The 23,323-nt window shown below is 36.0% G+C and overlaps 1 protein-coding gene across 5 annotated transcripts in view; it reads left to right on the forward strand.

Annotated features, from left to right (window-relative positions):
- USP37 (ubiquitin specific peptidase 37) overlaps positions 1 to 23,323 on the forward strand; it is a 92,504-nt gene that overhangs the window by 53,837 nt on the left and 15,344 nt on the right. For 3 of the 5 annotated variants that reach the window (XM_039233136.1, XM_039233137.1, XM_039233138.1), the window contains 9 exons: positions 740 to 871; positions 1,221 to 1,344; positions 1,823 to 2,013; positions 7,063 to 7,180; positions 8,477 to 8,556; positions 10,847 to 11,011; positions 12,590 to 12,655; positions 15,339 to 15,480; positions 17,743 to 17,998. In XM_039233136.1, coding sequence (XP_039089067.1) covers positions 740 to 871; positions 1,221 to 1,344; positions 1,823 to 2,013; positions 7,063 to 7,180; positions 8,477 to 8,556; positions 10,847 to 11,011; positions 12,590 to 12,655; positions 15,339 to 15,480; positions 17,743 to 17,998 — 1,274 coding nt within the window. The remainder of the gene's footprint in view (positions 1 to 739; positions 872 to 1,220; positions 1,345 to 1,822; positions 2,014 to 7,062; positions 7,181 to 8,476; positions 8,557 to 10,846; positions 11,012 to 12,589; positions 12,656 to 15,338; positions 15,481 to 17,742; positions 17,999 to 23,323) is intronic. The other 2 variants (XM_039233139.1, XM_039233140.1) reach the window with 2 other exon arrangements.

A 23,323-nucleotide genomic window follows, 5' to 3' on the forward strand; every position in this document is an offset into this window, starting at 1 on the left:
AGCATTAAATTTTATAATGCCAGTAACTCTGCCTTGGTTATATAAGAGAATGTTCTTATGAAATACACCTTGAAGTATATAGGGCTTAAGAGTTATGATTTATGCAACTTACTTTCAAACAGTTCATGAGAAATACAGAGAGATGTATTAAATGGTAAATCATATAATGCAAAAGGTTAACAGTTAATGAATCTGGATGAAGAATATTCTTGTGCAACTTTTCTGACAGTTTGGGAATATTTTCAAATAGAAGTTTTTAAATATATATACATATGTTTTAGAAAATGTTTGGCAATACCCATTTAAGCCAAATACATATATCCTATGACCCAGCAGTTCTACTTCTGGGCATATACTTATGAGAAATGAGTAAGTTATATCTCAATGCAAAATTAAAATTATAAATAAAAAATAATAACTCTTTGAATAAATCCCCAGTTCTTTTTAGCTTTCATTTGAAAATGTACAATTTTACTTGTTATAATCTTGTAATGCAGTTCTCAGAGTATGGTCCAGGCTAACAGCATCAACATCCACTGGAATCCTGTTAGGAATGCAGTTTTATACCTCTGTCTAGACCTGCAGTTTCTGAATCAGAAACTGTAGTTGGGGCTCAGCAATATGTAGTTTAATAAGCCCTCTGTGTGATGCTGAAGCGTGCTGTAGTGGAGAACCCCCTGCTTTAATGAGCGTATGTCAAGAACTACTGTTGTCTTCAGTTTTTTGTTTTCATTTTCAGCTTCTCCAATTTGGGAAATACCTGCTATATGAATGCTATTTTACAATCTCTGTTTTCACTCCAATCATTTGCAAATGACTTGCTTAAGCAAGGTATCCCATGGAAGAAAATTCCACTCAATGCACTTATCAGGTAATTGTTGCATACGTACTAAATAAACTTTTACCATATTAATTATAGAATAACAGTTTTAGACACTTAAAGTTTAAAGTTTTAGGGGCGCCTGGGTTGCTGTCAGTTGAGTGTCCAACTTCAGCTCATGTCATGATCTCAGTTCGTGGGTTTGAGTTCCATGTAGGGCTCTGTGCTGAGCCTGCTTCAGATTCTGTGTCTCTCTCTGTCCCTCCCCTGCTCACGTTCTCTCTCTCTCTCAAAAATAAGTAAATGTTAAAGCTTAAAGTTTTATTGTTAACAGTCTTTAAGATATCATGCTATCCAAACTTCTGTAAAACTTCACTAAATTTGTCTCTTGTTTTAACAGACGCTTTGCACACTTGCTTGTTAAAAAAGATATCTGTAATTCAGAGACCAAAAAAGATTTACTCAAGAAGGTTAAAAATGCCATTTCAGCTACAGCAGAGAGATTCTCTGGTTATATGCAGAATGTGAGTACTCATTGTTTTTAAACACTTTAGAGATAAGGGAAATTGAAATGATTTCAGCGTGTTACTTAATTTTTATTTTAAAAAGAAATTTGTTTATGTGTGTTCATCACAGGTTGAAAAACCTGAGGACTTGTGGTTAATATTAGTATGCCTCTTCTGTGTTTTTTATCATATTTTAATAATATAGATATCATTTGCGATTATAGGAACTTGGGCTATTTTAGCTCCAAAAGCTAAAATACTTAAAGTAAGGAGTGATTCATTTATTCAGTCATGCTAGTTCACCTGCTAGTTAAAAATATAAAGTCCGTCATTTGTTCTTATTCACAAAATGTGTACCTCCAAATTGATAGAATAAATCTGACCTTTTTCATGTTAACCTCCAAATGCTTTAGTTGTATAAATCACAATGTTAGCAAGCTATTTTTGTGACAAGAAAGGTTTTGATCTTATAATTAAAGATATTGTACCTTCTTAGGATGCTCATGAATTTTTAAGTCAGTGCTTAGACCAGCTGAAAGAGGACATGGAAAAGTTAAATAAAACTTGGAAGACTGAACCTGTTCCTGGAGAAGAAAATTCATCAGATACTTCAGCTACCAGGATATACACTTGCCCTGTTATTACTAACTTGGAATTTGAGGTTCAGCACTCCATCATCTGTAAAGCGTAAGTGGTATCTAAGAAAACTCTTTTTAATTCTTTATGGCAGATGATTAAAATTCTTCTAGAAGTGTTTAATTCTTCTTTTCCTTTCTATGTCATATGGACACATAAATTCATAGATTCTCCCAAACATCTCTTTTCAGTGTCTTTATCTTCTATAAAAATGCTTTGTAGGGCAAGGACTAAGGAGAACTGGACTATTTTGTCATGTGCTTTAGTGCTGACTGAGCACTTAATTTTGATCTATAAGTTTGGTTTTGGTTTTTTTCTTTTAATCTTTGTGTGGAATACCAAGTACTTTGGGGATACTTGTTCTTTTTCCCTGGAAAGACTCCCTCTTACTAGTTGCTTATTTTATTAAACCAATTTTTTTTAATTAAAAATGGGATTTTTTTTATAGGATCAAAAATTGATTTTAACTTTTGCAATGCTTTTTAACCATTTTCCATTCATTATTCAGACTTCCTACATTTAATTAATTTCTGTACTCACGGTCAGGACTTCTATACCTTGCACTTCACATCAAAAGGTTCTATTTTGATAAATTTCCCAGTTATTGATAGTACATCTCTGAATGTTTTTCAGGAAGAGTGGAATTCTTCTATATAGGTAGGAATTAGTTTTGTGGCTTTCACACATGACTTAATACAGAACTATTGAATCACACATAGCCTTTCCCCCTTACTATCTTACATACACTTTCCCATCATATCCTATTACTCTGTGACGTTTGGGAGAAACCGGATTTTGTGGGTAATGCTTTTCTTCTGAAAATCCGTGCTGTTCTTTATTCTTGAAATTCACAGTTTCACAAGTTTACATCTAAGTATTTTGTTTAATTTTGCCTTAAGCATGATGCAGCTTTTTCATCTGAAGATTTAGAATTTTCTTCAGCTCAAGGAAACTGTTCTCTAAATAGTGCTTCTCTTCCATTTGTTTTGGAGTTTTCTTTAGAAATACTCAACACCTGGGGCGCCTGGGTGGCTCAGTGGGTTAAAAGCATATGACTCTTGATTTCAGCTCAGGTCTTGATCTCACGGTTCATGAGCTTGAGCCCCGCATTGAGCTCTGCACTGACAGTGCAGAGCCTGCTTGGGATTCTCTCTGCCCATCCACTGCTCGTGTGCCCACACGTGTGCACACAGTTGCTCTCTCCCTCCCTCCCTCTCTGTCTCTCTGTTGCTCTCTCAAAAGTAAATAAATAAACATTAAAAAAAAAAAAAGAAATGCTCAACACCCATATATTGGCTACCCACTATCCAGTCTGTCTTCCATCTCTCTGGTTTTTGTAGACTGTTCATGAGGTTTCTTCCAGCTGGAACATTCTAGTAATTTGGACTAAAATTTTGAACATTCAGATAGACACTATACAGATAATTTAGTATCACTAGTATGTGTGACATTTCTTGCCTTCATAACTTCTCTAGTCTTTTTTACCTAGTGGATAAATTATTTTAAAAGAAAAATTCTAGGTCTTATAGTTACAGTCCAAACTGGAGAGCCCACCAGCAGTTAATAATATGGTAGCCAGTCATTTTTCTCTTTCTTTGTAAATGTACTTTGTAAAGAAAATCTGTTCAAGTTAGAAAAAGAAATACAATTTTTATTATTGTTATTTAATCATGATTGTATCATTCAGTTATGAGGGTGCCAACCAAACTTCTTTGCATAGGAGAATTTTAGTCACCTCTGATAGAAATGGCCACAGGTAGCACAAGAAGGAAGAAGCCATATCAGAGCAGTGGCTCCTGCACTGTGCCAATGGCACTTCACTTGTGAAGCATCCAGATGTTGGGTGTACACTTGAGGTGTGTGTGCACCATGCATGAAGTGACCTATCACATGTGATGTAGACACTCCAGGAGGCCAGGCTAAACAGGGGCCCAAGAGTGTGGCAGGTCTGGGAGGCAGTAAGGCTCTGAGGCCACAGCACCCGCGGTACAACTACCTCCTTACAGGCCTTGCTTTAGTTCGTTAGGATTTTTCTTTAAGACCGTCCTTTGAACACAAAATAGTTCTTGGCTGAAAGAAGATTGCATGCACCTCAGATTGTAATTATCATTAGTTAGCCTCTGTCACATCTTGCTGTAGGTTAGTGTGGCCAGTCTGCCAAAAGTACTTATTTTTTTTTTAAACTGTTGTAGTTTAAAATTGACTTGTTTTCACTTATTATAAGGTATTTCAATATAGTAATAATATATTATTGAATATTAAGTATTCTCCATTCAAAGAACTTAAATTATTAAAACCAGGTTCTTCATATTCTCTATAAAACCGTCGCAGTCTTCCTGTCTCAGTAATGACAGTTCCATACTTCGGGTTTATCAGCCCAAAAGTGTGGTGTATTTCTGAACTCTTCTCTTTCTCTTGCACTCCTGCATCTCATATGTCAGGAAGTCCGTTTAGCTCTTCCGTCACAGGACATCCAGGACCTGACCTCTTGCCACCGTGCTTATCAGAGAATACCTTCTAAACTGCTCTCTGTGTTTCTGCCCTGTCTCTCTCTAGTCTAGTTTAAACATAGTAGCCAAAGTGGTCTTTATGAAGTAGAAGTAAATTCGTTCATGTTAGCCTTCTCCTCATAAACTGTAAAATAAAAACTGAAATTCTTACCATGATAATGCAGAATCCCATATGATCTGTTTTTCAGCAACCCCTTTTCCCCTGGTTAACTGTGACTTCAACTCCTACCAGTATTTCCCCTTACTCTGTTCCAACCAAACTAGCTTCCTTGTTTGTACTCCCCCCTTTACCCCCTACCCTGCCAAAAAAACCAAAAAAAAAAAAAAAAAAAAAAAAAGCCAGGATCCTGGTACCAAAGGGCCTTTTTCACTTACTGTTACCTTTATCTCAAATTCTCTTTCCCCATATTCTCCTCTATATGGTTATGTAAAAGCCACTTGCTTAGTAAGGCATTTTCTAGGAATTTACCCTATTTAAATTCTAACAATCTACTCTGATCTTTCACTACTTTTGGTTTTTTTTTTTTCCCTTAGCATTTATCACTATTTAACATACTCTACATATTACTTATATATTTTTATTGGTTTTTTTTTTCTCCAGTATAGCTTTGTGCAGGGAGATATTCTCTCTTGGGTTTGTTCATTGCTGTAACTTCAGTGCTGCTAGAACAATTTCTGGCAGATAAGAGGCATATTTAGTGATGCATAAGAAATTGCCCAAATTTATCAGCTTTAAAACCTTATCTACTTATTAATTTACAGTTCCATAGGTCAGAAGTCTAGGCAGGGTGTGCCCAAGTTCTATGTTCACGTATCAGAAGGCTGAAATCAAGGTGTTGCATATTCCCATCTGGATCCCCCTCTAAGCTCTTCAAGGTTGTGGGCAGAATTTAGTTCCTTATGTTTGTAGCACTGAAGTCCCCATTTTCTTGCTGGCTGTTGACTGGAACTACTGATTTCCTAAAGGCTGCCTGTAGTTCCATGCTCTGTGGCTTTCATAGGCAATTCATAGCAGTGCTCTTTGCTTTCTTTCGGGCCAGCAGTACATCTCTCTGACTTTGAATCCCTGACTTCCTCTATTTCAGACCTCTAGATCCAGATTTAAAGAGCTCATGTGATTAGGTCTGACCTACTCAGATAATCTCCTTTTTTATCAACTCAACATTAGGATTTGTATCCTTAATCATATTTGTAAAATCCCTTTGTCATGTAAAGTAACATCATTGTAGGAGTGATAGCTCATCACAGTCACAGTTCTCTTAAAGAGGATGGATTTATACAAAGGCAAGGGTCATCTTAGAATTCTGCCTAGTAGAGAGGCACTCAAATATTTCTTGAATGAACAATATATTCTAATGATCTCCAGTCTTCAACTATGGCAGTAGAGAACTAGGGCAGGAGATTAAATATAACTAAAAATGGTGATATGCAGACAGAAGGAAAAACATCAACTAAAACTATTTAAAAGAAGTAAATTTGCTTCCAGATAAATTAACTATAGTGTTTTTATTTCTGAGCCCATTTTTTTAAAGTTTGAAGAAATATATCCAGTAATAGCGGCACCTGGGTGGCTCAGTCGGTTGAGTGTCCAACTTCGGTTCAGGTCATGACCTCGCGATTCATGAGTTTGAGCCCCACAATAGGCTCTCTGCTATCAGCGTGGAGCCCACTTCAGATTCTCTGTCCCCCTCTCTCCCCCCAAAATAAAATAAAACTTTAAAAAATATATATATCCAATAATCAAACAGGTCTGCTAACAGAAGTTCACCAAGAACACATAGAATTTTTATTTATTGTATTTTTTTTTTTTCAGTGCAAAAAGGAGTTTTTATTAAAGCACTGGGACAGGACCAGTGGGCAGAAAGAGTGTCCGAACACACAGAATTTTTGAAGCATCATTGTTTGTGTAGTCAAAAACTGGAAATAGTCCAAGTGTCCATCGGTAGTAATGTAGATAAATAGAGGCATGTTCAAAACAGGTTAATGTGAGCCAGCAGTGAAGATGGGTTATAACCACATGCAGCAGGCATGGTTGAATCTTACAGTCATTTTGAACAAGAGAGACTAAAAAAAACATACTGTATGGTTCCATTTAGATAAGGCTCAAAAACAGGCAAAACTCTTCTATTGTGTTGAAAGTTAGGATAATAATTACCTTTTGGGAGAAAGGGATAGTAATTGGGAAGGAGCATGTGAAGGGACTTCTAGAGACCTCATAATATTTTATTTCTTGATTTGAGTGGTGTTCACTGATCATTTATGAAACTGTATGGCTTGGGTTTACTTTTCTGTATGTTATGCTTTAGGTTTTGTTTTTGTTTTTTTTTTTAACTTTTGGGGCTTTTTTTAAAAATAAAATTTAAAAACTTAGCATTCTAATAAAGTACTTAAACACTTGCAGTTGAGGTTCTACCTGTATTGATTTCATTAAGGTGAAGTCTGCTGTGTTGTACATTGCTTACACCTAGTCCTGGTCTGTCCGTACCTGATAAATTCTGTGACAGAACAGTGTTTCTGAAATCTAGTTGTACTTATTTTGTATTGCACAGTTAGACTTCTAAATGCTTCCATTTGTCTTTTATTCTTACAGATGTGGAGAGATTATTCCCAAAAGAGAACAGTTTAATGACCTCTCCATTGACCTTCCTCGAAGGAAAAAGCCACTTCCTCCTCGTTCAATTCAAGATTCTCTTGATCTTTTCTTTAGGGTAAGTAATATCTTTTGGTATTTTCACATAACTAAATTTTATACATCGTAGATAGTAGCATTTGAAATTGGTTTCTTTAAGGCAGAGTTTCCTCAAAATTACATAACAGAAAAACAAATGAGAAATATTTATAACAAGTATTTTTAAAAGCTTGATAAACCTAATTGTTAACTTGTTGAAGAAGATTGTTGATTGCTTAAGTAGATTATACATTTAACTCAATAGCAGGTGTTTTAGACCAGCTTAGCCGCAGTTATTTGTAAACAAGTACTAACTTGAAGCATATACTAAAATTTGGTGGTAGTGGTAAAAATTGGAGACACGATGTAAGTTTGTATCTAAGATCTGAGGAATGAAAAAAATACTCTTTGCTTTTCCTTAGGTCATATGTACCCCACTAGAAACTAAAGGGGAAAGTCATGTTTATCCAAAGCTATAGATAAATATGTTTCTGTGATAAACTGTTATAGATACTCACCAAGTTTTGGGGGCATAATTGGACCCATTGTGTAGCTGTCCTTATAACTGATGGAAGTTTGCCAGGATCACCCTTTGTCTGTTTAATAGTGGTTCTTGTTTTGTTGTAGCAGACAGGCAGAGTTGTCTTCCTAAGGTTTAAAAAAAAATTCTGTTCTTTAAATGATGAACATTTAGCTCCACCCAAAGACAAATACTCTGCTTTTCTTTTTGTTTTATCATTCCTTACTATTCCTGTTATTATCGTAGAATTTGAAGCTTTTCCTGTGTATCTCTTACCCCCATTTTTTAAGGATTTCTTGTTTCAGTTTTCTCTAGGTAATGATATCCACCCCAAACTTTGGTCCTTTTAGAGCAGTTGTTCTTAGTGGGCTGTCACCAGAAGATTGAGTTCCATTATAAGAAAGGGGTAGAGTTACACCTAACAGACCAGGAACTCCGCCTAACCTGAAGGTGATCTTATCTCTGCTATGGCCAAATGTTAAAATCTGGATATACTCTTGGCAGTGGTTCTTGTGCATCCATGGGGAAAAGATTGAGAATCTGCTACTGTAGTCTAGTTGCTATCATAAATTGAGATGTTTCCATGGTAATAAAATAAATTAGGAATTCTGAAATAGGGCATGATATTATAATATAAGTGTTTTGAGGATTAGGTCTTAATTTAGTAAGGCTTGTGGTTCTAGACACAAAATTTAAACCGGTCGGAGTTGTCATTGCACTGACTAGTAGTAGGACTAGAAAAGAGTATTAGTATTGAATGGGGTAATGCTGATTCAACTTCATGCTTCTTTATTTTTCCCTCTTGTCTTTTTACAGGCAGAAGAACTTGAGTATTCCTGTGAGAAGTGTGGTGGGAAGTGTGCTCTTGTCAGGCACAAATTTAACAGGCTACCCAGGTAAAGTTAATTGCTCTTCAGTGTTTCTTCTTTGAAGTACTTGTAGATATTACTAAGTGAGGCTCACCAGAATGGAATGATGAAGCAAAGCCGAGATGTGAGAGGGTAGAGGGTGGGAAGTTACAATGCTCTTCCATAAGAAAGGAAGAAGACCTGCAGTGCTGAAGAAGGGAAGTCACTTGAGAGTCCCCAGAAGATGGCAACAAGAGGGTGTGGCTTGTGAGACTGGAACAATGGTAGGGATTAACTAATACATTTTTAATTTGGTAATGTATAGTGTTCAGTTGTAATTTGTTGTTTAGTTATGTGCCGTTCTCCCTCTCTTATCCCGAGCCTTCAGTAAAAATCTACCACAAACACAGAATAGTGTGTACATGAAAGTAAAACAAGAAGAGTAATTTTTTACAAAGGATCTTGTAAATTAGTAAATTTCCTATAATCTAAACAGTTCTGAATTAGGAATGAAATTAATTTGTATTAGCTCTGTGTAAACATAATAAAACCAAACTAGTTAGACAAAATGTGATGTAATGATAGTGCAGCTTTTAGTTCTTTCCAAGAATAGATCTCAACCACAAACAAGGTTATTATTTAAGTATTTATGTGGCACTTTGCCTGCAGAATGCTTTACTTTCTGTAAGCATAGGATTTCTGGAACCTAGCCCCAAGAGACTAGAGACTAGTTCTTTTACGTTCCATAATCTCCTTTTTAGAAAATGAATTTCTTTTAAAGAAATGACTTTCTGATCAGCAGTATTGTTATGTTGACCAAGTTTTACTCAAGAGATTTAGTCTTTCCTATTTGTGAATGTTTTGAGGCGGCAGGAGGTGGGAAGGGGCAAACCTTAAAGCAAGGGATTGGTTGTAACAGCTGTCATTAACTAAGGAAAGCAGTGTACAATTTTAAATATTCGTTTGACTTGGCAAGCTGAACGTCTGTTCCCTTTTCCAGTGGCTAGCTGTTTGGTCTTTTAAGGCGGGGAAAAATACTTATAGGAACTATTTTCCTTGGTTTTCTCTTTTTTCTGGTAGGTCACTTGTGTTAGAGGCTAATTTATTCTGAACTTCAGAAGATTTATATCATAAATCCAGATTATTGGACTTGCTCTACTTTTATTCACTTCAGTATTAAAGCCAGTCTACTTTTTTTCTTGAAGTACTTGGTATTATTATCAAATACGTTCAATTTTAGTCTACCTTATCTTTACAGATCTGTGATTTTGTCTGTCATCTGTCTGTCTATCTATGTTTCATAGTACCTTTTTTTGTTAAGACTATTTGAAAATTTAGTCAAAATATTTGACATATGACATTAGTTTTATTTTCTTGATATTGTTTGAATCCTTGTGTTTTCTCAGGTTGTGAATTTGAAGATTATGAGTTCTAGCATACCTTTTAAAGAGAAATACAGTCAATAACTTTAATTTACAATTATTTTAGTTTGTGGCTTCTGTGAAAAGCTATGTACAGTAAGAAAGGAGACAGTTTTCCATAAATCAGACATTTTTGCCTAAAATTGAGGTTTATTCCCAGAAGAGTTCTGAAATCCAAATTTTAAAGTGTTCTTGTGGGCTGTGAAATATATTTAACCCATCAAGCAGAGACTATGGTCTGTATCAGAGGTGAAAAGGTTGGCACAATAGTAACTGAAAAGAAGTGTTTCTGCAGAGCTAAAAAGCCTTTTTAGACCCACAAACCAGATTTGGCATGTACATTTTGTAGAACTTTTTGTAAGTGGAGAAAACTTTTCTGTTTCTCTCTTAGCTCTCTCCAGAGAAAGTGCTACACTGAAATAAGAGTAGTTCTTGTCAGAAATCATTTTGAAAAATTTAATGTTCATCCTCAAACATATGGGCAGTTTAACACTTTAATTAAATTACCAATAATGGTTAAAGAACACCTAGTTTGTTTGTTTGTTTTTGTAAACTACGTAACATTGAAGTAAATAAAGATTTAACCCAGGACCAAGATTTTAAAACAAAATGGATTTTATTTGGTGTTTTTGTTTTCTTTCTTTCTGGGAACATTATAAATATTTTCCCCAAACCTTATTTATCCACCCAGTGCCCATTTTTTATTTTTGCTTAATTCTTGGTACCTAGCACAGTGCCCAGCACATGGCAGATACTTCAGTAAGTGTTCTTTGAAGGATCTTTAGTTTAGCCAAATGTATTCTTTAAGTCAAAGGCTATCTGACATGATTAGTTATAGTGATATCTTTTCACTATAAGAGAGCTAACTAGTATCTGTTAGATGTCAGCTAATAATGTCATCATCTCCTGTTTTTCAGGATTCTCATTCTTCATTTGAAACGATACAGCTTCAATGTCACTCTCTCACTTAACAACAAGATTGGGCAGCAAGTCATCATTCCAAGATACCTGACCCTGTCCTCTCATTGCACTGAAAGTACAAAACCACCTTTCACCCTTGGTTGGAGCGCACATACGGCAATGTAAGTCCTTGAGAGAGAATTTCTTTACCTTCCCTTTTGAAATTGAAGGGCTTTGGTACCTGATCAAAACAATGACCGAACTAGATAACATGACATCCCGGTAAAATCAGGCCAAGAAGGAGATTTTAATTTTGGTTTATTTTAGGATTTTGTGTGAAGTTACTGCCTGATGGAAGGGAGTGAAAATGCTTAAAATTTTTCCAAGTAGGTTAATTGCCTTTCATAATAAGTTACTTTTTAGAGAGTACACTTATTCTCTTAGATTACTCAAAGACAAGCTTAATACATTTTAGAAATATTAATTGGAATTTGCGTGTTCATAAAAGTCACCTGAACACTAAAAAAATAACCGATTCCTATGTTTTTTTCCCTGGACTGTTTTGGTAGATCTGAGAAAGGACTTGAAAATTCGTATTTTTAAAAATGCCTTTGCTGATTCTTGGGGATACCCAAGTTTGAGAAACAGTATACTTACTAAGTGTTATTCCAGGGCCCCCCCGGATTGATTGTATCTTCATAAATGTATCATCACCAGTGTGCGTGCAGAACTTCTGTGGCTCCTAGAAATTTTTCCATGAGAAAAGAAGTAACCTTTACTATTGATTTTGCTTCATCACATATGCTGGGGAACCCATGGGACTTTTCTGAATGTTGCTCTTTCTTCTGCACACTTGCGTTACTTTGGAGCCATGTATTGTTCTTTTTTATACTTGAACTCTAATTTGGTAGAATCATAAAGTTCTCAAACTTCAGAGGTGAAAAAGGATCATAAGAGATTTTAAGTGATTTTCTTAAGGTTATGCATTTGCAAGAGCCAGGTCTCTTGGCTAAAGTGAAACAAATCTTTCAGAATGTGAATGAACATTTGCTAACGTGAATTGATGCCCTTTTATAAAATATATTTCCCTCAGATTGGTAACTGACATATATACTACATCATATAAGTTTATACTAAAGGCCTCAATGAGTCTACTTAATAATAAAGACATTTTCCCAGAGTCTTAGGGTTTCTGGATTTTCTCTTGTAGCCTTTCTACAGAATTTGTTTTTGCTTAATGCAAACTGTCCTCTGCTGGTAGAACTGTTACTCTTTCTGGCCATTAGTGTAGGCTGTATGACTGACTCCACAATTGAATAGCTTTAAGGCTTTGGACAAAATCTTTGACCTGTCTGTAGGGAATATAACAGGATGGTTGTGAACATTAAATGAGGTAGTATACATGAGCTCTTATACAGTGTCTGATAGCCAGTAAGTCCTCAATAAATGAGAGCTATTATAATTTTATTGCTTAAAAGTAAAGAACTGAGACAAGACAATTTTTCCAAAGTTGTCCTATTCATATGCATTACCTTTGACTTCATTTCCAATGCTGTTTATTTAGATCATTGGATCAGGAGGAGCCTAGAGATGGTATCTTGTTTTCTCTTTTGGCTTCTATTGCTAGTAGAAGTATTATATTTGTTTGCTTTTCAAAAGGATACATAAGAGACTATAGTATAGACTAATTCATTTTATAAGTTCAATATATTTTGAATAATGTAATTATATACATTATATATTTTCTAATTTTCTGATAGTTCTAGACCATTGAAAGCCTCTCAAATGGTGAACTCCTGCATCACCAGCCCTTCTACACCTTCAAAGTGAGTTATATTTCTTGTGTACCCAAAATTTGTCTTTTTAAGGATTTGGCTTGCCCTGATTTCTGAGGTTATCCCCTCCCCTTCTCTTTGTTTCTCTTTGCATGATAACTGCTCTGTATTACTATACTTTATAATTTTCCTGAACCTGCCTTAAACTATACTCTAGGGTATAACAAGCCTTTAACAGTGAAGCACGTTCAGATGATCCTCTCAAAATTTTGTTTTTAAACTTCTTAAGTCATCTGTTGATATGTAATATCTTCATCCTACAACTGTAGAAATTAACTGATGACAAGGGATTTTAAGGATTGAAGAGATAAAATAACCCCTGTTGGGATAAAGCACTGTTCCTCAAAGATACACATGGAAATCCCAAAGTATCTTTTCACCTTTTGCTAGCTAGCCAGTCTGGGACTTCCTGTTGTAGACACCGAACTGGAGCAGATCTGAAAGGGAGCAAGAAAACAAACACACAGTGAAATGTAGTTGTTCTACAAATGGTTTATATTTTTTTATTTGAGATGGAAAAGTTTGTCCAAGAAGAGAAGAAAATACTTTTTTAAAATAGATCTCCTCTGTGATTTAACTTGAACCACAGTTCCTAATTAGACCATTCTAAATGACTTGGTTGTCATTTATCTTTAAAATTAAACACTTTTGTTGTTTAAGGGCTTTGGGGGGCTAATATAACCATAAAATGACATTTGGGAACTGCTATTTTCTTTTCCTCCTGTTAATTATTTTTCAGTGCAATTAAAACCAGATGACTAACATGACTAGAAATCTGAAATGGTACCGATATGAATACTCTTGCCCGTTCTCAAGATACAAATGAGCAATACCACTTGGCTGCTTAGAAAGTGAGCAAGTGATGCATTTACAGGATGAATATTTTTCCTTACTACAGGCAAGCTGCCTTCTGTGAATATAGTAATTATTAATGGAATGCACTCTTTATGTACCAAATCACTATAGTTTCAAGAAAGAGATGGTTTCATTGGGCATCATTATATTTGGCATGGTCATCTGTTCTCCAGGGTCTACTGATATGACACTTTGAGAGTTGGTCAATAAAGGATAATTAATTAGGCCCTAGAAGACCTGTCATGCCGATCAAACTTAAAAGAGGCTGAGTTATGAATAACAATACCATTCGTTCTTCTACAATGTCCTTTGTCACATTTGACCCTGGTATCTTAGTAGCCAGGTGTCACCCTCCTTCAGCAAAATATTTACATGCATAAACAAATTAATACATTTAGTTTTGTTTGGTGAGCATGAAATCAGAAATGAGGAATTAAGATGGCTAATTGGCTATTTCTAAGTTATACTAAAAACCCTTTTGAACACCTAATGGGAGGCTATTCAAGTGTGTAGGCTGGAGTGCAGTGATACCCTGGGTGCTCTCAGCCACAGACTATGTTTGGGTTTATCACTGACCACTTGCCTCTTTTCTTTGATCTACATTGCTATGCAATCCTCCTGGTTTCCATTGTGGCCTCTTATTTCTTGGTGCCATCATTCTATATGTTTATTTACAATTTTTACATTTAGATGAATTGCATTTTTTCAATTTCCATTTTACTTTTTTTTTTTAAGTATAGTATATGAATTTACGTTAACCTCCATCAAAGAAAGTTCGTGCTCTTTGACCTTTACCACTTTTTCTTTTAGTTTATTTTCAGCTCACTTAGAAGACATTGCAGTAACACGTTACTTATCTGGTATCATTGAAGAATGATATTTGATATTCCACATTTGAATTTTTACGTAGCTGAAGCTTGCCTTTTTAAGCATTCATCTTTAAAATGCTTAACCATTTTAGATGGTTCTGTACTCTATAAGCTTACAGAATTCCTTATATTCTGAAATAAAATACACTGAAGGTAATTTAAATATATTTTAATGACTTAGAATCAGCATTATGAGTATCACCTATTGCACTGTGTTTTAATATGATACTGCCCTCAGAGGCTTTTAATTCTTACAAAACAGTTTATATTAAATGACTTTATAGTTCTTAATTGCCCTTTTTGTGGTTATTCTCTCTCATTTCCTAGCTCTCATTTCTTGATGATCTTGCTACATTATTTTATGCACCATTTCCTGGGAAAGAAAGGGTCCCTGTCTAAAGAGTAAAATGCATGGGCTTTAAAACTACTGCTTTCCTGAAAGGCCTTTTTTCTTAGTTTTGAATCCCTGTGTTCTGGAACCTAGAGGTTGCTGAAAGTCTGACCTACATATAATTGGATAAGTGGAATGTTACTGTTAATTTTTAAATACATGGATCATAATTAAAAAGATCAAAAATTAGTCCTCATGCACAAAGTTGTCAAAAACATTTATTCATTGCCATGTCTGCATGCATTCAGTAGAGTACTTGCTTTATAAAAACAAAAACTTCTTTGGGGTTGATCATTAAAAGAAAAAAGGCACAAAGTGATTGGTTTACGGATGATATGTAATGGCATAAGAATTGTCTAATTTTCAAAGCATGGCTGTTTTGGAGTGGGGCAAAGGTAATGCTTAAATATACCTCTTCTGTATCTTTTTTTCTCTGTAAGTCATTTTCTATAATGGAAAAGTTTTTTGTTTTATTTTGGTATTTATGCATCAAGGAAATAACAAGGACAAGTGTTTATTTATTAGACTCATATAGGTTTTTATTTTTCTTAAATTACAGGAATTTCACCTTCAAATCCAAGAGTTCCTTGGCTTTATGCCTTGATTCCGACAGTGAGGATGAGCTAAAACGCTCTGTGGCCCTTAGCCAAAGACTTTGTGAAGTGTCAGGCTGCGAACAACAGCAGGAAGACTTAGAAAAAGTAAGTAATTCCTCATCAAAATATTTGTATAGCTCTTATGGTCCAAACACATGCCTTTATAACCAGCATCCGCAAATGTAATAAATACACAGGGTAGATCATAAACTTAATGGATCTGTTGAAACACTAGTTTAAAGAGTGTACTTTCTGTATCTACAAAACCAATCTGTTTAAAAATGGATTGGGATTTTTTAGTTTTTTGTTTTTTTTTTTAATGTTTATTTATTGGGAGAGAGCAGGAGAGGGGCAGAGAAAGAGAAGACACAGAATCTAAAGGAGGCTCTAGGCTCTGAGCTGACAGCACTGAACCCCCACACAAGGCTTGAACCCACAAACTGCAAGGTCATGACCTGAGCTGAAGTCAGATGCTTAACCGACTGAGCCATCTACTCAGGTGTCCCTAGGATTTTTTTAAATTGAAGTATAGGTGACATATTAGTTTCAAGTGTACAGCGTAATGATTCAGTATTTGTGTGCATTGCAGTAAGGTCACCATAGTAAGTCTAGTTAACATCCGTTACCATACATAGTTACCCCCCCAAAATTCTTTTTCTTGTGATAAGGATTTTTTAATGTTTATCTATTTTTGAGAGAGAGAGACAGAGTGTGAGTGGGTGAGGGGCAGAGAGACAGAGAGACACAGACTCTGAAGCAGGCTCCAGGCTCTGAGCCCAACACGGGGCTAGAACTCCTGAACCGTGAGGTCATAACCTGGGCTGAAGTCAGACTCTCAACCAACTGAACCACCCACCTGCCCCACAATATAATATTATTAACAGTAGTCTAATTCTATACATTACATCCTCATGACTTATTTTTTTTATAACCAGAAGTTTGTAGCTTTTGGTCTGCTTTACCCATTTCACGTATGTATGTGTGTGCGCGCACACACACACACACCCTCTGGTCCCTAGCAACCACTAGTCTGTTTCTACATCTGTGAGCTCAGTAAGAGGTTTTTTGTGTTTTTTAGATACCATGTGTAAGTGAGATCATACAGTACTTGTCTTTCTCTGACTTATTTCACTTAGTGTAATATGTCAAGATCTATCCACGTTGTTGCAAATGGCAAGATTTCATTTCTTTTTTGTGGTGGATTTATCTATTGATGGACACTTACAAGTTGTTTCCAGGATTGAGACTTAAGAAATGAAAGTTGTTACAAGTAAAGTACTTCTGTTAATCTTCAGAGCTACTTTCACATATTGGTCCTGAAATACTCATTTTATTTAAACTAATTTTTAATATATGGGAGATTCTAGTAAATGTTTTACATCAACATGCCAACCAGGTCATCTAAATGTTTAAATATTAGATGTGAGAAGGTATAACTTCATCATTTTCTGTCTTGACACATAATAATAGTTAATACCTTGAAGATACAAGCTTCCCTAGGAGTTTGCATCATCTCATCTGTTTGATTTTAAGTCTCCCTTTTGGTAAGATAACACTTAATTTAGTAGTTATTTTTTATTGACTTGTTTCCCATCTTACTTAAAGCTAAGGATAGTTTGTGGTCGCTCACCTTGAATGAGAAGTGACAGAAAGTCAGAAAATCACCCAGAAATGAAAACAACTTCTGCATATTTATATAATCTTGATGTCTTTGTTTATTTTTCTCAGTTATTTGGGAAAAAAAAGACATTGTATCATTCAAAAAGAAGTATTAGGAGCACTTGGGTGGCTTAGTCAATTAAGCATCCGTCTCTTGATTTCAGCTCAGATCATGTCGTCATGGTTCATGGGATCAAACCTTTCCTCAGTCTCTGCACTGACAGTGTGGAGCCTGCTTGGGTTTCTTTCTCTCTCTCTCTCTCTGCCCCTCCCCTACTGGTGCATGCCTGCACGCTTACATTGTCTCTCAAAATAAATAAACATGAAAAAAATTTTTTTAATTAGAATAAACATTAAATATTAGGTGTAGTGAAATTAGTGGAGTCCACGTATAACTGGAAGAAAATACACCAAAGATACCTGTAGGAATTATCTCTGAGTGATGGGTTTTGAGTGAATTCATTTTATTATTTTTAGGTATTTTCCAAATTTCTACAAAGAACATATTTAATAAAATAAACCTGTATCCCTCTGTATTTATTTAAAAGAAAATTAGGCTTGCCAGTGAGTTTATATATTAGTTACTGATTGTGAAATAACCTGAAACTTCAAAGAAAGGAAACTTTTTATAAAAGTCTCACTTCAAACTCTAAGATTGCTATATTCATAGGCATTCTGGTTTCCTCTAAAAGGAACTATCTTTTTCAGGATTCCAAATCATTCAGAATAGAGCCTGATAAGTCTGAATTGGAAAACTCCGGATTTGATGGGATGAGTGAAGAAGAGCTTCTAGCAGCTGTTTTAGAGATAAGTAAGAGAGAAGCTTCACCATCCCTCAGTCATGAAGATGATGATAAACCAACCAGCAGCCCAGATACTGGATTTGCAGAAGATGATATACAAGAAATGCCTGAAAATCAAGACCCTGTGGAAACTGAGAAGCCCAAAACAGTTGCAGAGCCTGGTAGGTTTAATGAAAACAATCATGTGTTAAACAAGACACAACAAACAGTGTTCCGTAGCCTTATAGGGACAAGTAGCTTCTCAATAATAGGTGAAATGGATGTGTGTAACAAGGCTAATAATATTTTCATGCTTTCTTTTTTCCAAAGCAGTTTAAATAATGAGAGGTAAATATTTTGAGTAGTAACCAGAGGGTAGTGGTAAAGTACACCTTACCCCTTTAAGTGTACATCAAAAGAAAAATCAGGATTCCTTTGTACATTTAAGTAAGTATGTCATTTTTTGGTCACTTTTTTCTCAACCACTGTTCTCAGAAATCTGTATAATTCTTTCTTCATTTTTCTGTATTTGAATTTGTACCAAGTTTTAGCATATAAATTGAGTTCTCCATTCTTTGGGTTCATCCCTTTATAATGGTAGAAAGACCACTAGAACTGAGAGGGCAAGTTTTGAGCCTCTAATCTTTTTTTTTTTTTTAAGTTACTTATTTTGAGAGAGAGCACACATGAGTGGGAGAAGGGCAGAGAGAGAGGGAGAGAGAATCCCAAGTAGCCTCTGTAGTGTCAGCACAGCACAGAGTCTGATACAGGGCTCAAACTTACAACCTTGAGATTATGACCTGAGCCGAAAGCAAGAGTCAGATGCTTAACCAACTGAACCACTCAGGTGCCCCTAAGCCTCTAATCTTTGCTGTACCACTGACTAGCTCTGAATTAATTTCTTTCTTTCTTTCTTTCTTTCTTTCTTTCTTTCTTTCTTTCTTTCTTTCTTTCTTTCTTCCTTCCTTCCTTCCTTCCTTCCTTCCTTCCTTCCTTCCTTCCTTCCTTTCTTTCTTTTCTTTCTTTCCTTTCTTTCCTTTCTTTCCTTTCTTTCCTTTTCTTTCCTTTTCTTTCTGTTCTATTTTTGAGACAGAGACAGAGCACGAGTAGGGAAGGGGTAGAAAGAGAGAGGGAGACACAGAATCCGAAACAGGCTCTAGGCTCTGAGCTGTCAACACAGAGCCCTACGTGGGGCTCGAACCCACAAACCATGAGATCATGACCTGAGCCGAAGTCGGACGCTTAACCGACTGAGCCGCCCAGGCCCCCTGCTCTGAATTTCTAAATAGGAGATTTAACCACTTTGACAGTCAGTTTTCTGATCACTGTATGGGGATAGACCAGGTATGCTTTAAAAGGTTGTGAGTAGAATGTTAGATCAAATATACATACATTGTAAAGGGCTGTATAGATAGTTATTTTGTGCTAATTATTCATATTTTGTTATTTCTCAAATCTGTGAATTGTAACAACAGAGCTGAGCCTCCTTGCTTTGTACTTTGTGTATTTTAAGATTTTTAGGCATAAAACTTTCACTGCCTCTCTCTGTAACAATCTAATATTTTTCTCCTGATACCCATATTATCTATATCTATGTAAATGATATATTTCAGTACATCAAGCCTGGATTTTGGAGTTGAAGAGAGTTATTTTCTGTATTCTTGGGGTTAAGTCTCAGCAATTGTGAGTTTATGTGCAAGTGAAATTAAGAGTTAATATATTTTCAATTTAAATGGAAACAAAAAGCTGATGGCTTTTGGATTTAAGTGTTTCTTTTTTTCCCTCCCTTTCTTGATGCAAGTATCCTTAGGATATACCTTTCTTTCTCAAACCTATAGTCACCACTCTTAGATATCATTGGTTAATATTAGCACTTTTGCCTTTCGCCAGTAATTCCTGCTTTCAGCTCTTACTTTCACTTTGCTCCGTCTTACATCTTCCTAAAATTAACAAAGGAAGTTATTCTTCTGTCTTATCTGTGCTAGTGAGGGAGAACACTGAGGTATCAAAATCATTAGTAACCACAGGTAGCTTGCAGCCATATAGCAGCTTTGCGGAAAGCAAACTTGTTAGTAAGTACTTTATATCCTTTTTATAAAACCCTCTATTCTCTAGCTCCTATCTTTCCCAAATGGAAGCAGGCCTTTGTTGTATTTCCCTTTTCTTTAATGTCACGGTTCCATTCACCTTCTTATTATAACTGAAACCCAAAGCCATTGTTTTTCCTGCAACATTTTTTTTTTAATTTCTGGAAAATATAGAGCAAGGACAGAAGTAGAGAGAGGAGTATAATGAATGTTCACCCTTTTATCCATTGTCAACAGTAATTCTCAAAAAGTCAAACTTGTTTCATCTGTACCCCATCTTCCTTCTCCACCTCATCCCTTAGATTTTTTTTTTTTTAATGTTTATTTATTTTGAGAGGGAGAGTGAGCGAGCAGAGGGAGAGAGAATCCCAAGCTGACTCTGCATTGTTTGCATGGAGCCTGACATGGGGCTTGATCTCACAAAGCATGAGATCATGACCTGAGCCGAAATCAAGAGTCAGACATTCAACTGATTGAGCCACCCAGGTGCCCCTAGAAATGAATCCTTGATATTGGATCATTTCATCAGTTGGTTAAGCATCCAACTTCGACTCAGGTCATGATCTAATGGTTCATGAGTTTGAGCCCCATATTGGGCTCTCCATTGACAGTGCAGAGTCTGCCTGGGATTCTCTCTCTCCCACTCTCTCTCTCTGCCCTCCACCACTTGCACATGTGTCTGTGTGCTCTCTCCCTCTCAAAATAAACAAACTTTTTAAAAAAATTTTAAAAAGGGTGCCTGGGTGGCTCAGTTGGCTAAGTATCTGGGTCATAGTCTTGCAGTTTGTGGGTTCAAGCCCCTTGTCAGGCTCTGCTCCTCTCTCAGTCTCTCTCTCTCTCTCAAAAATAAATAAACATTAAAAAAGGATAATTTACAAAAAATGAAGAAGATCATTCAGGCTGCTGTATAGCACATAAATTAGAGAAGAAATCCAAAGTAATCCTGTGAGACCTGTTAGGAAGTTACTGCAGATGTCTAGATCAAAAACTAATGGTGCCTTAGGCCAAGGCTTGGCATTTGAAAGAAAAGTTGATGGATTTAGGGGCGCCTGGGTGGCTTAGTCGGTTAAGCGTCCGACTTTCGCTTAGGTCATGATCTCGCAGTTCGTGGGTTCGAGCCCCGCGTCGGGCTCTGTGCTGACTGCCAGCTCAGAGCCTGAAGCCTGCTTCAGTCTGTGACTCCCTCTCTCTCTGACCCTCCCCTGCTCACGCTGTCTCTCTCTCTCCTAGAAATAAATAAAACATTAAAAAAAAAAATTTAAAAAATAAAAAGTTGATGGATTTAAGAGATAGGAAATAATGACTTATATGAAAGATAGGTAGAAAAATGACACCAGCTTTCTGTCTTTAAAAAAGGCACATAGGCCATCTGGGTGGCTCAGTCGTTAAGCTTCTGACTTTGGCTCAAGTCATGATCTCACAGCTGTGAGTGTGAGGCCCACATTGGACTCTGGGCTGTCAGTGCAGAGCCTGCTTCAGATCCTGGATCCATCTTCCTTTCTCCCTGCCCCTCCCCCACTCACTCTCAAAAAATAAAAATAAACATTAAAAAAAAAAACTGTATAGTGATCCCATTCACTCAAATATAGACTAAAGGAAAGGAGCAGGTTTCATTTGGTGTAGGGAAAGAAGCAGATGATACGTGTTCAGTTAAGAATGTTAAGTTTTGACACATCTCTTTCCTTCTATCCATCGTTCAAGTTCCTTAAAAGTGTGTTATTATTCCATGGCCATATTCCCATATATCTTTTTTTTTTTTCAATTTTTTAATGTTTTATTTATTTCTGAGAGAGAGGGGGAGAGAGGGAGGGTCAGAGAGAGAGGGAGACACAGAATCCGAAGACAGGCTCCCGGCTCTGAGCTAGCTGTCAGCACAGAGCCCTACATGGGCCTCGAACCCACAAACTGTGAGATAATGACCTGAGCTGAAGTCAGACGCTTAGCCGACTGAGCCACCCAGGCGCCCCTGTTCCCATATATCTTAAGTAATGTTTGTATCTGTCTGATAATCTTGTCCTGATGACAAATCTGTCTTGATTTTAGCATCTCAAAGTAAACTTTCTTGCTTGGTTTTCTATCACATGGATTAACTGGTAGTATGATTTTAGGATTGTGTGGGGATTGTGTGGGCACATTGGTACTGGGAATGCTGAAAATTATTGATTAAGAAAAATTGTACCTCTGTCACCTTTTTTTTAATGAGTATATTTTGGTAATAAAAGTAATAATATTTACCTTAGGTCTAAAATAGCAGCCTCAACTCCCAAATCTTTCTTCTACCTGAAATGTTCAACATCAGCTAACTTTGAATGTCTCAGTTCCAGATTTCCAGAAGTAATCAGATTGGTTGACTCAAATATCCATTCCTGGTCCAGTAAGCTAAGGCCAGAGGGACAGGCAAGGTCAGAGAGACTTCAGAGCTGCCCCTTCCAAATTATAGAAATGACCTTCTTCAAGAATAGAGGAAAATTATATCTTTTAATGTTAATTTTTTTGAGAGAGAGAGAGACAGAGTGTCAGCGGGAAAGGGGCATAGAGAATCTGAAGCAGGCTTCAAGTTCTGAGCTGTCAGCACAGAGCCTGACACAGGACTTGTACTCACAGACCACAAGATCACGACCTGAGCTGAAGTCAGACGCTTAACCGACTGAGCCACCCAGGTGCCCCAGAAATTACATCTTTTATATAATTTTTTAAATTGGTGTCATATTCCTTTAGCATTTAATATATTCTGAGAATTTTTCTCTTTTAGTGAGTATTCAGAGTTTTAATGGTAAATATTTAATCAGCAATTCAATACAATTAAAAAATGGTGACAACTTCCTGATTTAGAGTCTAAAGTAAGATGCTGTAAACTTCAGATTAATTGGTAGCACTGTATAAATCTATCATTTAAGTGGTTAAGATACAGTATTAGAGCAGATAAAGAGCATATACTAATTTTAAAACAATCCATATAAAATGAACCTGTAAAGGTAATTCTTGTTTACCAGTTAAATTCTTTTTATGAGACTTTCCCTAACTTGTTAAGATGATAATATTTGCCTTTGTAGTGTTAGAGAGAAAGAAAGCATGAACTCTTTGTAGACTCTTACCTAATATTAAAAATTATAATGAAATATTGTTCTCCTAGTTCAAATAACCAGAACAAAATCATGACCATACTGTTTATCCCAGCTAGCTGTGGTCTAGAGATTGAGAAGGAACAGAAAGAAATGAAAGATTTTTTTTTCTTATCTCCTGGGGTGAATGTTTTAAACATATATAGTCATATACTTGTACAGTACATGAAGTGTTTATTACATATTTCATGTTGCTCTTTTGGTTTAGGATATGTACAAAGCTTATTTGATTATTAATGAAAACGTACACTCATTTGACATAATTTAATAATGAGAAAAATCTCAATATTAGCTTAAT

This window comes from Hyaena hyaena, unplaced genomic scaffold (genome assembly GCF_003009895.1).
Source record: "Hyaena hyaena isolate Hyena2069 unplaced genomic scaffold, ASM300989v1 scaffold_71, whole genome shotgun sequence".
NCBI classification, from domain to species: Eukaryota; Metazoa; Chordata; class Mammalia; order Carnivora; family Hyaenidae; genus Hyaena; species Hyaena hyaena.